Genomic DNA, 11,789 nt, shown 5'->3' on the forward strand with positions numbered 1-11,789 from the left:
ATGGACACAGCAACTGCAGTATCTCTGCAAATCCTTCCTTTAATGTCAGGTAGTGCTTCAACCCAAACACACACAATACATACCGTAGAGAAAGGGACCTGAGGGTGTCTGAGTCATGCATGGTGTGGGTACAAACCTTGTCCCAATGCAAAGGAGAAGTCAAGGGCCTGTAAGAAAGATGATATTCTCTTTCCCCTCCCCATTTCTCTTTTCTACTGGGCTTAAACTACAGTCCATGGAAGAGCAAGAGTTCAGTCAGTGGAACCAATGAGGCCCCAGGGCCTTGGAGGGTAGATTTGGTTGTACAGTATTACAAAATATATTTAAGAAAAAAAAAACAGCCAGGCCTCCTAGAAGCAGCCCCAACGGCAGCTGGTTCAGAGGCCAGACCTCTACTTCTAGGTGTTGGACAGGGGAGAGGGTGACTGCTGGGCATTGGTGTATTATGAACAGTATTAGATTTTTCCTGCCCTGTGAACATGTACATAAACATTTAGAGCTCCCTTGGCTGACTGCAAGGAAGCTGCTGAAAGTGACAGCTGGGTACAGTGTCACTGTACAGTAGGTCCAGTGAGACCAGTTACGGGGTCTAATGCAGTGAAGTCAGTCATTCAGGACCTACTTTCACACAGGGGTAAGGAAAAACCGGAAACTCCTGGCTCAGCCTTTAGATGGAAACTTTCCAACCTATACATTTACCTGTAATAGGTGTCTCAACTCAAAACAGGCCTTAGCTTCTGCTAAGATTTGAAGTATGGGAAACAATCCAGCTCTTTCAGTCCAAGTTCTAGCTTTCAGCAAGACTGTTGCAGAAAACTTCTAATGGAGAGGCAGAAACATCTGCGGTGAAGAAGGCAGCTATTGAGGAAGTCCAGGAGCACAAAACTGAGTTTGCAGAGCTGAGTGTTATCAATTTCCTTTTCTACTGATATCTTCTTCCTTCAGAGCAAACTTCCTTCTTAGAACCTCAGAGATAAGGACAGCAGGGTCCTCCTCCTTCAATGAACTCCGGTTCCTAGAGACACAGTAATAACTTAATTATTAATAATTTATTGAGTACTCACTCTGTCCTGGGGAGTGTTTCCTGTCTTTGAATACGATCTCATTTAATTCTCACAACAATCATATGAAGCAGGTACTGTTACAATCCTCTTTTACAAATGACAGAACTGAAGCACAGAGAGGTTATATGAATTTTCCCAAAGCTACTTAGTAAATGGTGAATCTGGGGTCCAAACCAAACTAGCTAGTTGTAGATCTCATTTCTTAACTAGAATGCTTTACTATTTCCTGAGATGGCTGTAAAGTGTAGGCAAACTAAAGGACCATCAAACCAGTTAGAATTAGTCAGTGGTGGCTAAGCTTCTGCTCCTACTTTTGGTGGGAAGTGACTAATAATTCTTGGCCATTCTGACCTTTATTAGTTCTGTGGAAAAGGTTTTCTGAAGATTACCTACTATGGTGTTTTCCCAACAAGAGGGCTGTGAGATTTTTAAAAATGAGATCTAGAATTTGCAGTAAAATATTCACATCATAAGGGACCTGTGGGAACAAAACCAACTCCAGACTGGGGTAGGTTCAAATGATCTGATATACAAGAATGTCCTAGACAACTGGAAAACAGCTGCTTGAAATCCTGGTGGACTTATATGCATATATACATATCCTCATGAAGGTGTTTTACTAGTCCTTAGGCTGTTCATAAGGGTCAAGATCGACTATTAAACCTTGAAAGCAAAAACAAGTAATTGCCTTGTCTCGGCACATTTTCGTGCCCTTTATTGGCAGGGCTACCTTCCATCCTTAGTCATTAACCCATCTCCACTTATTAACAAGGGACAAAAGATCCCAGGATGCAAGTGGGAGGAGGGGCTTGGGTCTAATACAGGGCAAGAGGCAAGTAAAAGAAAATTTGAGAGTCAATCTATGAAACACCAGAAGAGAAAGACTCAAGGCAGCCCCAAAGCAGCAGCTGAATTTGGGAATGCAGGAGACCAAAGAACTGTGGGTATGACTTAGTCTGACTTGGCTACAGCCGGAGAAGGAAGGTGAAAGTGACTTCCACAAAGGATCGACTACCAGGAAGCAATGAGGGAGCACTTAACTTTATCTTGTTTTCAAAGGTAAATGGGCCCCTGCACAACAGGCCCTTCCCTTCAATAGGACCTTCATCAACTCAGGAGAGGGCCCTCACCTCCCACAAGAGCTTCCCTACCCGCCCCCAAGATTTTGTAATCTACGTTAACAAATACAGCTGTACATTCTGGCCTCTGGCCTTTGGAATCTAGATGTCAACCTTCAATGTTTCAACGTCCAGGAAGCTGCAGACAGACTCCTCTGGTGTGTCCATGCAGGTGCTCAGACCACACGTGAAAACACTGCGAGGTGGGTGCTGCCTCCAGCTGGAGCACTAGGGCTTCCTTGCTAGATGACTTGCTCCAGTGTAGTTCCCAAATTCCCGCACATCCCCACAAAACAGCTAGAGCTCTGCTCCTCACAGGTTGGGCTTAGTAAGTGTGAGGGATTGGCAGCCAGGTTTAGGAACTTCCTCTAAGTCTCAAAAAAGCCTTGTTCTCAAATCTCTGAAGCTGCAGGGTTAGTCTGCATAATGGGCCACTGTATTTGAAAGCAGGAACTCCCAACTTTATGCAGTTTCCTTCCACAAAAAATGTCTACCAATTTGAGATACTAATCATGCAACCCTACTTTGAAGGGTGGGGCATGGAGAGGACGCTTACTAGCAGTATGAGAATGGAAGTGGTAAAGCCCCTGGGGGACAGAAGTAGGATTAGATGAACCTTGTAAAATTCCTATTAGTCTACCATTTGGTTGCGTTAAGTCACTTCAACCAAATCTGAGTGTTCCTCTTTCCTCAAACTGGGGTAACACGTGGCCACTACTGAGGACTGGTTATATAAGTACTGTCTATTAGATCATTGGCTACCAGTGACTTAAATAGTAACTCCCCAGAGCTCCTTATCAAATACTTACTGATCTTGGCTCTGTTTCATCCGGTGAAAGTCCTTCAGGATCCCCATCATATCCGCAAAGCTGCTGGCCTTGGACAGAGAGACGCAGTCATCCTCTTCAGACGAGCTGCAGGTAGCTTTGTGTTCTGGTTTGCAACATTCAAGGCTGGCAGAACAAAGCAGGGGGACTGATGGAAGCTCGGGGACCTCTACCTCGGTCTCCTCGGTGATGTCACTAATGACAAAGGAAGTTGTAGAGTGGAATGAGGATCCAAAACAAGGTAAGGGAGAAGAGACATTTGAACTTCCTGGAGATAAGAAATCTGGCGTTAATGAAGCCGAAGCTGAAGCTGAAAGAGAAAACAATAGTCATGGATGGACATTGGGGCTAGAATACAGCAGCAGTATCTTCTCATAAGCACTGCCTACCAAACACTCATTTCCTGGGCTGACACCATGACATCCTGAAAGAGCCCAGGACAGTATCTGTCAGCCAGTGGAAGGTTCCTCCACTACCCTTCCCTCTCAGGACTTCAAGAAGATGCAGAAGCACTGGGCTGGCCAGTGTTCCAGGGGAGCAAAACACCCCCTCTCCCCCGTGCCCCAAATAAAGACCTTGGCTCCTAAAAGCTTCCATTCCACAGTGAGCTATGGAGAAACAGCCCTGTTTAGGCTGGGACAGGCCCAAGGCCTGAATTTGTCCATTTCTCTAATTGGGCTAGTGCTTTCGACTACCCTCCTCTGAATACGCTGAATGGAAGAAGCATTCTGCAGCAGAACACAGGACGGTGGTGGCCCTAGTTTCCCAAGTTTTAATAGAATTGCCTCTAAGTTTCTAAGAATCCCTCTGGTTTTTCATACACTACAACATTAGCTTGTCTTGCAGATGACAAAAAAAGTAGCCAATAAATACAAATGGAAAATTGAAGTGAATTCCTCTATTAAACTGGCATACGAGAGAATTAAATACATGAAGATATCAAAGAGAACACCATAATTGTCATGTGTTCTACCAACTGATAAGGTTTGGAAGCTGAGTTCAACTAGAAGCAAAAAAAAAAAAAAGGAGAATAAATAAACCCTGAACCTCTTGGGATATTACACCAGTTGGGAGTCCATGCCACTGGTGAAGGCAGACTCCCATCCATTTCCAGTCTCTGGTAGACAGGGAAGGGAAGACAGATATTTAATGGGGATGCTTATTTCTTATGCTGAAAAGGGAAGCTGCTAAGGGCTGATGGAAGACGTGATCTTAAAGACACTTGGCAAAGAGTGTTGGTTTCTGCCAGCTCAAAATAACTGACAGAAACCATCTAAGAAGTACTACAGGCTAAGCAGGTCTCAGAGCAACTCCAAAGCCCTGGGCCCAAGTCCCCCTGAACCAAGGACCATTTTCTTTACCACTATTCTGTCCAAAATCCAGTGGGGAGGAATAGCCTGCTATATTCTGCCCACTGACTCAGGGGCTCCTACCTGCATCAGCTGCCACTATCTTAGCAATCTGGCTGCGCAGGTGGCTCAGCTCGTCCTGCAGCTCTGTGGTGCGGCTTAGGGCTGGCAGGGCTGGCTTCTTCAAGGCCAGGAGCCTCTCCTCAGACCCACGCAGGTTGGGCACCGAGGCATTTCGCTGCATGACAATCAGAGGGCTGGGCTTCCAGGTATGCCTCAGGGGGCGTGTATCACTCCTGGACCAGGGAAAGACAGGTACATTAGAGTCAGCTGGCCACTGCACCCCTTCTAAAATTCCTTCACCCACTACAAGATTAGCAGCCATTCAGAGCCCACAGATCCCCCTGATATTACCCTCCAGCCTCTCACAAGCACTCCCCCTGCCACCTGCCACCTCATCTGGGAAGAAGCTCCTCAGTTACCTGACCCGGGCATATGTCTCCTCTTCATCTGCAGCAATCCAGGCGATGTCAGCCAGAGTAGGGACTGGGGGCACATCCCTCAGACACAGATCAGAGACGTTGGGCAGGGTCTGTAGAAAAGCAAAATTCATCAACAAACACATCAGGAAGAGATAATCAGACTGGGCAAAATACAAAGGAGGGCCACCTAATCTAGCACTGGGTGTCAGGAAGGCTTCCCAGAGGAGGGAGAGGAGAGTTCTAGGTTGGAAACAGCTTGAATAAAAGGCCAGAAGCAAGAGATTTTGTGAGATTACAAACAGTTCGGCACGGCTGGAACAGAGAATGGGGGTGAGGGGAGTTGCAAGAGGTTGGAAAGTCGATTAGGAGCTTTGATTCTAAGACAGTAGCAAGCCCCTAGAAGGTTTTATGTAAGGATTAGATTTTAATTTTAAAAGATTACTCTGGCCCTGACTGGCGTGGCTCAGTGGGCTGGGTATCAACCTGCAAAAGGAAAGGTTGCCAGTTCTATTCCTAGTCAGGGAACCTGTCTGGTTTGTGGGCCAGGTCCCCAGTTGAGGGGTGTGCGAGAGGCAACTGATGTTTTTCTCACACACTGGCGTGCCTCCTTCCCTTCTCATTGCTCTAGAAATAAGTAAATAAATAAAAATAAGTAAATAGCTTTAAAATAAAAGATTACTCTGCTGCTGTAATAGATGGGAGCATAGAGATGGAGGACAAATAGTCCAGTTATGAGGCTATTGTTTACTCCAAGCAAAAACAGGGTGCTCTAGAGGAGGGATGGGGCCTGTTTTAATAAAGTTTTATTTGAAAAATAATTGCACCAATTTGTTTATTATGTGTTTGTGGTGACTTTTAAGCTGTTAACTGCAAAAGTGAATGGTTGCAACACTTACCACCCACAGCCTAAATGTTTGTTATCTGACCTTTTAAAGAAAAAGTGGTCTTTAGTGGGAAGGGGCAGAGCTACCCTGTAATGGAGGTGACTGTGCCTGTGAGCCGCTGGTGGTGGGAATATAGGTGCATGGACATCAATAATCTGTGACGGCCACAGGAAGTTTCCTCTGGCAGCTCTTTTCAATACCTTTGTAGCTGACTGGGATTTACTCTGTTAATAGCAATACTGTTTTAAGCCAACTTGATAATTTTAATATTTAAACAAATAAAAATACATGATTAATTATACAAAAGAAATAGAGTAAGATTCTTTAAAATAGCCCTTGAACCCAAATGAACAACGTCCAGGGTACAGAGAGGTTGAGTGACGCTATGTTAAAAATTAAAGGGAAAATTAGGAGGACTTGGTTATATTTTGAGTGGGAATGCAAAAAGCAAATACACAGAGAAAGAACTACACCAAAACATTCAAAGATTCAAAGTTAGTGTGTCATGACTATGTGATCTATAGGTCATTGATTTTCCTTTTTTATTTTCCATGATTTAATATTTTATATGGGTAGATTGAAAAATAAGAGTCCCTTAAATAATATTTAAGGTAATTTACAACAAATTCAGGGATACTGGTAATTTCTCAACCCCCCCCCCCCCCCATAACATGAGTTAAATTCAGATGCTCCTGCTGAACTGTTTGGAAGGTGGATCAGGAGTTGATGGCTCTCGCTTTTAAATAAGGAACCTGCATCGCACAGGAGTGAAGTGATCGTCCACTGACCCAGGAACCACTGCCGAGGTGGGCCATTTAGGGAAGCTAGAGCACTGCTCTGCTACTGGCAATTAAGTGAGTTTACTGAGCATATACTGCGCTTTACTGCACTTCACAGATGCTGCATTTTTACAAATTGAAGGCAAGACCCTCCATAAGTAAAAAAGATTACAACTCGCTTTAATGCGATGCTTCCTTTATTGTGGTGGTCTGGAGCCAAGCCTACAATATCTCTGAGGTATGCCTGTATTCACACATACTCCTACTCTGTGGGAGTATGATTAGCTTTGGTGCCCTTCATCAGCTCTGCCCAGCAGCATCTGGCCAAAGGACTAGAGAGACTGTAACTAAGTGTGGTAGCACTTCCAAGGTTCCCCATATTCCTTAGCTATGCCTCCCCTTGTTTCTGATGCGTGAGGCAGCTAGAGCCACATCCTGCGCATGACCTTTAGGCAAGTCTGGGTAATCTGGGTCTCAGGACAGCTTCCCCTCCACTTCCCAACACACACACACTTCCAACCCCATTCCTGACTCTAATACCAGCCCTCACACCACTTCTGACTCCAGATCCAGCTCCTGCACACATTTTGCAGGTCAACATCTAATATACAAATTCATCTCCTTCATTTCTGGAGCCACCTGGCCCCACACCTTTTTGGGCATATATTTCTGCCTTCTCTGTGTAGGCAAGAGGCTGAAGTGTTCTGTGTTCCAGCTCCCCAGACATTAAGCATGTAGCCCACACACATTAAGCATGTAGCCCCAAGCTAGTGCTTAACCATTAGTTCTTTGCAGAAGGCAGCTGGGTTTAATAAATACTACTTCATTTTCCTCTGCAGAAGGGGTCTCAAGAGACACTGGCCAGGGAAGAATCACTATTGCAGAGTGAGTGCTAAAGGCCCTGTAGACAGAGGTAAGACTCAAGGAGCCCAGCAAAGGAGTGGCCCAGCCTGCCCAGGAAGTAGATGGGCCTCGGGGAAACTAAAAATAGGTGACTAAGTGGCCAAGTCTTAGGGCTAGTAAAGGAAAGCACAGTTCAGCTCTCAGCCACACAGCATGCAGTGTCCCATGTGGGGACCCACTGGGGCTGCAGGCAAACACCTCACGGCACAGACCTGGTTAGTCTGGAGATGCGGTTAGGCAAGGGCCTGAGGCCCACTCTCAGAAACGACTGCGAGAGCCCGATGAAATCCGAGTCAGTCCACAGAGGCGTCAAACATGGAAGACTGGGAATTTATGAGCAAACTGGACACCTGACTATTGTGGTGACAGGTTTGTGTGCAATCAGGGAGACATGGTGACTAGGATCCATTCATTGTAAGTGCTTACAAAATGAAACAAAAAAACAATGACCAGGAAGTGAACCTGCCTTGGCAATGCCAGAGTCTGGGGCTGGAGCAGCACCGTCCTTCCATACTCTCTGAGCCTCTAATCTCATTGCTCTTCCGGTGCACTTACCTGAAAGGATGCCCGGGGACATGGCTTCAGTGGCAGGTTGGTCCCGATTCTTCTTACTACACTGCGAGCAGCCCCGTGAGGTTTGTTTTGCCAGATTGGGATAGTCTAGAGCAGAGAGAACCACAGCCACAACCTCAGAGATGAGTTCCCATCCTCTCCCCTACTCCCCTTTACCAGGGAGACTGGATTCCTCAATCCCAGGGACAGGGCACCCTGTGGGGTAAGTCAAATCTCATTTATAAGTGAGGGCAGGTTTCCCAGTTGTTAGCCTTCACTGTGGCAAACCACCTTAGCGATACCCACTGTTGCCAAGGCACCATTAGTGTTGGAAGGGTCCAGTAAAGGGCTGAGAAACTGGCTGGGTGTAGGGATCATGTGGGCTTCCCTCCCTTCCCTCTGCACAGAAAGGCACAAACACACTGACTCTCTAACAGCCCTCAAGATCATAGCGGGTTCTGCCTGGTGGAGTGGGTGGAAGGGTGGCCTCCCTCCAGTTCCAGACCTCCAGAGGAAAGGAAGGGTTACCTAAAGAGTCTCAGCTTCAGCAGGCCCCATGCTTGGCCTTCCCCACCACACCACTGCCCTCGGAGGACCCTTACCACATTGGCTTCCATTCCCGACATCTCAACCAGCTCTTGCACTTGAAGGACGAGGCAGCTTGGGGAGTCGGGAGGCGTGATTCCTTCATATCAGGCCATCTTAAGGAACATCCGAGTTCCCTCCCTGTGAAACAACCCTCACAGTGGCAACTCAGTGTTCACTGCACAAGTCCCACAAAACCGGGCACTGCAGAGTAATGACGAACACCAAGGATTCTCTTACATTTCATGGGGAAGAAAAACCAGCCCAAGAAGCTGCCCTCACCCAACAATGGCTCTTCCAAATCCAGACCCTTAAAGGTTCTGTTCCAGACTTACTGCATGAGCTTGGACAATGCTGGACCCCCTCCTGGGCCCTTGGTTTCCTGAGGCAAAACTTCTAAAGATGAAATAGAACCCTCTGGTAGTTAAAGGGAAAGGCAAATTGTAGGTGCCACCCAAGCCCAACATTCATTCTTTTAAATTTTTTATTTATTGATTTTTAGAGAGAGAATAAATAAGAGAAACATTGATTTGTTGTTCTACTTATTTATGCATTCATTGGTTGATTCTTTTATGTGCCCTGACTGGGGATAGAACCTGCAACCTTGGGGAATCAGGATGATACTCTAACTAACTGAGCTACCTGGCCAGAGCTTTAGCATTCATTCTTGAAGATAAGATATAAAAGCCCAGCATGCACCACCCAGCACTACTGGGCCTCTGATAGGGGGAGAGGTGAAACAGACCACAGAAGAATGGACAGCCCACTCTAGTCAATCTCGTCTATTAGGCTACAGGGAAGAGCCAAATGCTTTTGTCTTGGCTCAGCCACCTATTGGCTTTGTAGCCACAGGCAAGTCACTTAACCTTTCCAAATGTTGGTTCTCCACCTGTAAAAAGAGCATAAGAACAGCTGCCACCTTAAGGATCAATCAGTGAAGTAGGGAATTTTAAAGGGCTTAATGAACTGTTAAAATGTGACAGATGGATGAGGTCACTCTTGACTGGATTCTTCACAACTGCCCTTGCATGGTGAGCAGATGCAATCAGTGAGCTCACTTATTCCCTTGTTCGTCAAACACTAATGGTGCCCACCTTGTGCCGGGCACTGGAGGGGCCATGAGAGAGGAAGGCACAGCCACTCTGAAGGAACTCACAATCTAGAAGAGATAGCACCTGAATACATAATTCTAGCCAAGAATACATAATTATCTTCAGAAAGGTACATTAGGCAGGTGGTCAGGTGAATTCAGCCCCCTGGCCTCAAGGTCCTATGGCAGGTTGGAGGGAGAAGGAAGAAAAACAGTAATAACAGCACATGTCCAGGACAGGATGGTGAGAGATGTCTCAGAGGAGCAGAGTATAAGGGGTAAAGATTAACTGGGGGTCAAGTCATGAGGGCTGGGCAGGCCCGGGTGAGAGGTACCATATTTTTCTGTGTATAATGCACTCTTTTTTGCCCAAATTTTTGAGGGAAAATAAGAATGCATCATACATGGGTTTAATAATGAGTATAATCCACGTATAATGCACACAAAGCCAAGGGAGCGCATTATACACGGCAAAATATGGGTAGCCAGGGAGCGGCTCTGATCAGGGGTGGGCTGGACTACCAATGCAGTGCTTTCTGGAAGCTCTTCCTTGTAGAGTCTCTCACCCCTGGGAGAGGAGTTACCATTCACTTTATGGGGAAAGAAAGTTGGAAAGAAGGAAGTTACCACTCACAAGGAAAGAAAGCTGGAGAGACTGGAAAGATGAAGGAACTGGTCTAAGGTCACTCAGTGGTCAAGACAGTAGAAAGCACCTCAAGTCTGGTCCAGATCCTGCTATCTTCACATGGGCTCAACTTCTAGGCGCAGACCAAGCCTCAGATCAGTCCCTGCCTGTGCCAGGCTCTGTGCTGAATGTCAGAACCTGACCCAAGTCCCCCAAAACAATGCTCCTCTTCACTTCTCACTTTAGTCACTTCCTCTCTGAACTTCACTTCCAAAGATGCAGTTGGGCCCAAGTCTCACATAACAGCCAGAGGGATCTTTCTAGAACACAATGCTAGTCATATTGTTACTTTGTTTAAAACCCCTACAGATCCAGACTCCTGCAGGCCCTCCACCACCAGGCCCAACCTCAGTAGAGGGAACCCAGCACAGCCCACGAGGCCTGCAATTTCACATCCTGTCTTCGGCTTGCCCTTCAGCCCCCCCGCCCCCCCCCGCCTTCTCCCAGCCCCTCAACACGCCTCTGAGGCCTTGTCCACACTCAAAACACCTGCACCCCTTTCCCCATGCTCACTCTTAATCATTCTTCCGAGCTCAGCTCCGGCATCACCTCCGGTTACCCGAGAGTCAAGTCCTTTATTGTTCACGCCACGGCACCCCGCCTTTCCTCCGTAATTAACTGTGTAAGATGCCATTTGTCCCCAGGGCAGGGACTTCCCTAGGCACAGCGCCAGCCCGGCCCACGGTAAGCATGTAAACACTGGTCCGATTAAAAAACGAATAAAGTAAAGCTGAGAGCTCCGACTTAGCCCTCACCCCCCCCCCCCCCCTTCACAGTGTACTACTGCCTAGAAGAACCTTGCCCGTGCCAATGCCGGTTGGTTCTTACCACCCCTGCGCTCCCACAGCCCCTCTCGAGGCTGTTGTCACGTTTACACACGGTCTCCCGCGGGGGGTCGGGCCGGGCAGGGCCCGGTGTAATCCCTCCCGAGTCCCCTCGGAGGCCGCCGCACTCTGCTGAGCCGAGAGCCCCGCCGAGGAGCCCGTGCGGAGGGAGACCTTGCCCGGGACACGCCTCCCCTCCCCCCGCAACAGCCTGACCCGTCAGGGGCAAGGTCGGCCAAGTTCTCGCTGCTGGCCAGGCGGTCCCTAGACCTACAGGCCCGGGGCCAGGCCCCAGAAGGAGCAAGGAGGTGGCAGAGGCGGCCCAGCCCGCTGAGGACGGCGGCTGAAACGGGAAGCCTACGGTGGTATATAGCTCGGCCACCGCAGCTGGGTGACTCGGGTGAGCAGTTACCCCTTGGGGACTTAATCCCCCGCCCAATGAGGCGGACAACAGCGACTCCCACGAGAACGACAGCGGGAACAAGAGCCGCGGACCCCGCACCGCTCTTCGTACGAGACCGCGCCCCTTCCTCCCGAGCGGTGCTCGGTCCTAGTCTCTCACCTAGGACTCCAGCTCCTGGACTCACGCACCTCACGGCCCCTCCTACCTCGGCGGGCCGCCCAGACTCAGCTGGCCTCACTTCCGC

At 48.0% G+C, this 11,789-nt stretch overlaps 1 protein-coding gene across 10 annotated transcripts; it reads right to left on the reverse strand.

Moving 5' to 3' along the window:
- Positions 1-21: 21 nt before the first annotated feature.
- Positions 22-11,789, reverse strand: MTFR1L (mitochondrial fission regulator 1 like). 10 transcript variants are annotated; one of them, XM_037135865.2, is made up of 8 exons: positions 11,705-11,770; positions 8,879-8,939; positions 8,561-8,684; positions 7,962-8,066; positions 4,841-4,950; positions 4,443-4,654; positions 2,992-3,319; positions 22-1,015 (listed from the first exon to the last, which is right to left on the reverse strand). In XM_037135865.2, the coding sequence occupies exons 3-8, from the start codon at positions 8,582-8,584 to the stop codon at positions 910-912; spliced, it is 885 nt and encodes a 294-aa protein (XP_036991760.1). In that variant the 5' UTR covers positions 8,585-8,684; positions 8,879-8,939; positions 11,705-11,770; the 3' UTR covers positions 22-909. The 10 variants fall into 10 exon arrangements, with proteins under 10 accessions (XP_036991760.1, XP_036991756.1, XP_036991754.1 ...); XM_037135861.2 differs by having other exon boundaries at positions 8,561-8,747; XM_037135859.2 differs by lacking the exon at positions 11,705-11,770 and adding an exon at positions 10,832-11,017 and having other exon boundaries at positions 8,561-8,747.

This window comes from Artibeus jamaicensis, unplaced genomic scaffold (genome assembly GCF_021234435.1).
Source record: "Artibeus jamaicensis isolate MK-2021 breed Jamaican fruit bat unplaced genomic scaffold, CSHL_Jam_final scaffold_847, whole genome shotgun sequence".
In the NCBI taxonomy this organism is placed as follows: Eukaryota; Metazoa; Chordata; class Mammalia; order Chiroptera; family Phyllostomidae; genus Artibeus; species Artibeus jamaicensis.

What these genes read in the sequence shown, in the direction of transcription:
- MTFR1L (XM_037135863.2), bottom strand. Translation starts at nt 8,584, where the DNA reads ATGTCGGGAATGGAAGCCAATGTG. An exon ending in GTCCCCGGGCATCCTTTCAG is followed by an intron (nt 4,951 to 7,961) that starts GTAAGTGCACCG and finishes GCTTTTCTACAG; the next exon opens with ACCCTGCCCAACGTCTCTGA. An exon ending in ATGAAACAGAGCCAAGATCA is followed by an intron (nt 1,016 to 2,991) that starts GTAAGTATTTGA and finishes CTGTGTCTCTAG; the next exon opens with GAACCGGAGTTCATTGAAGG.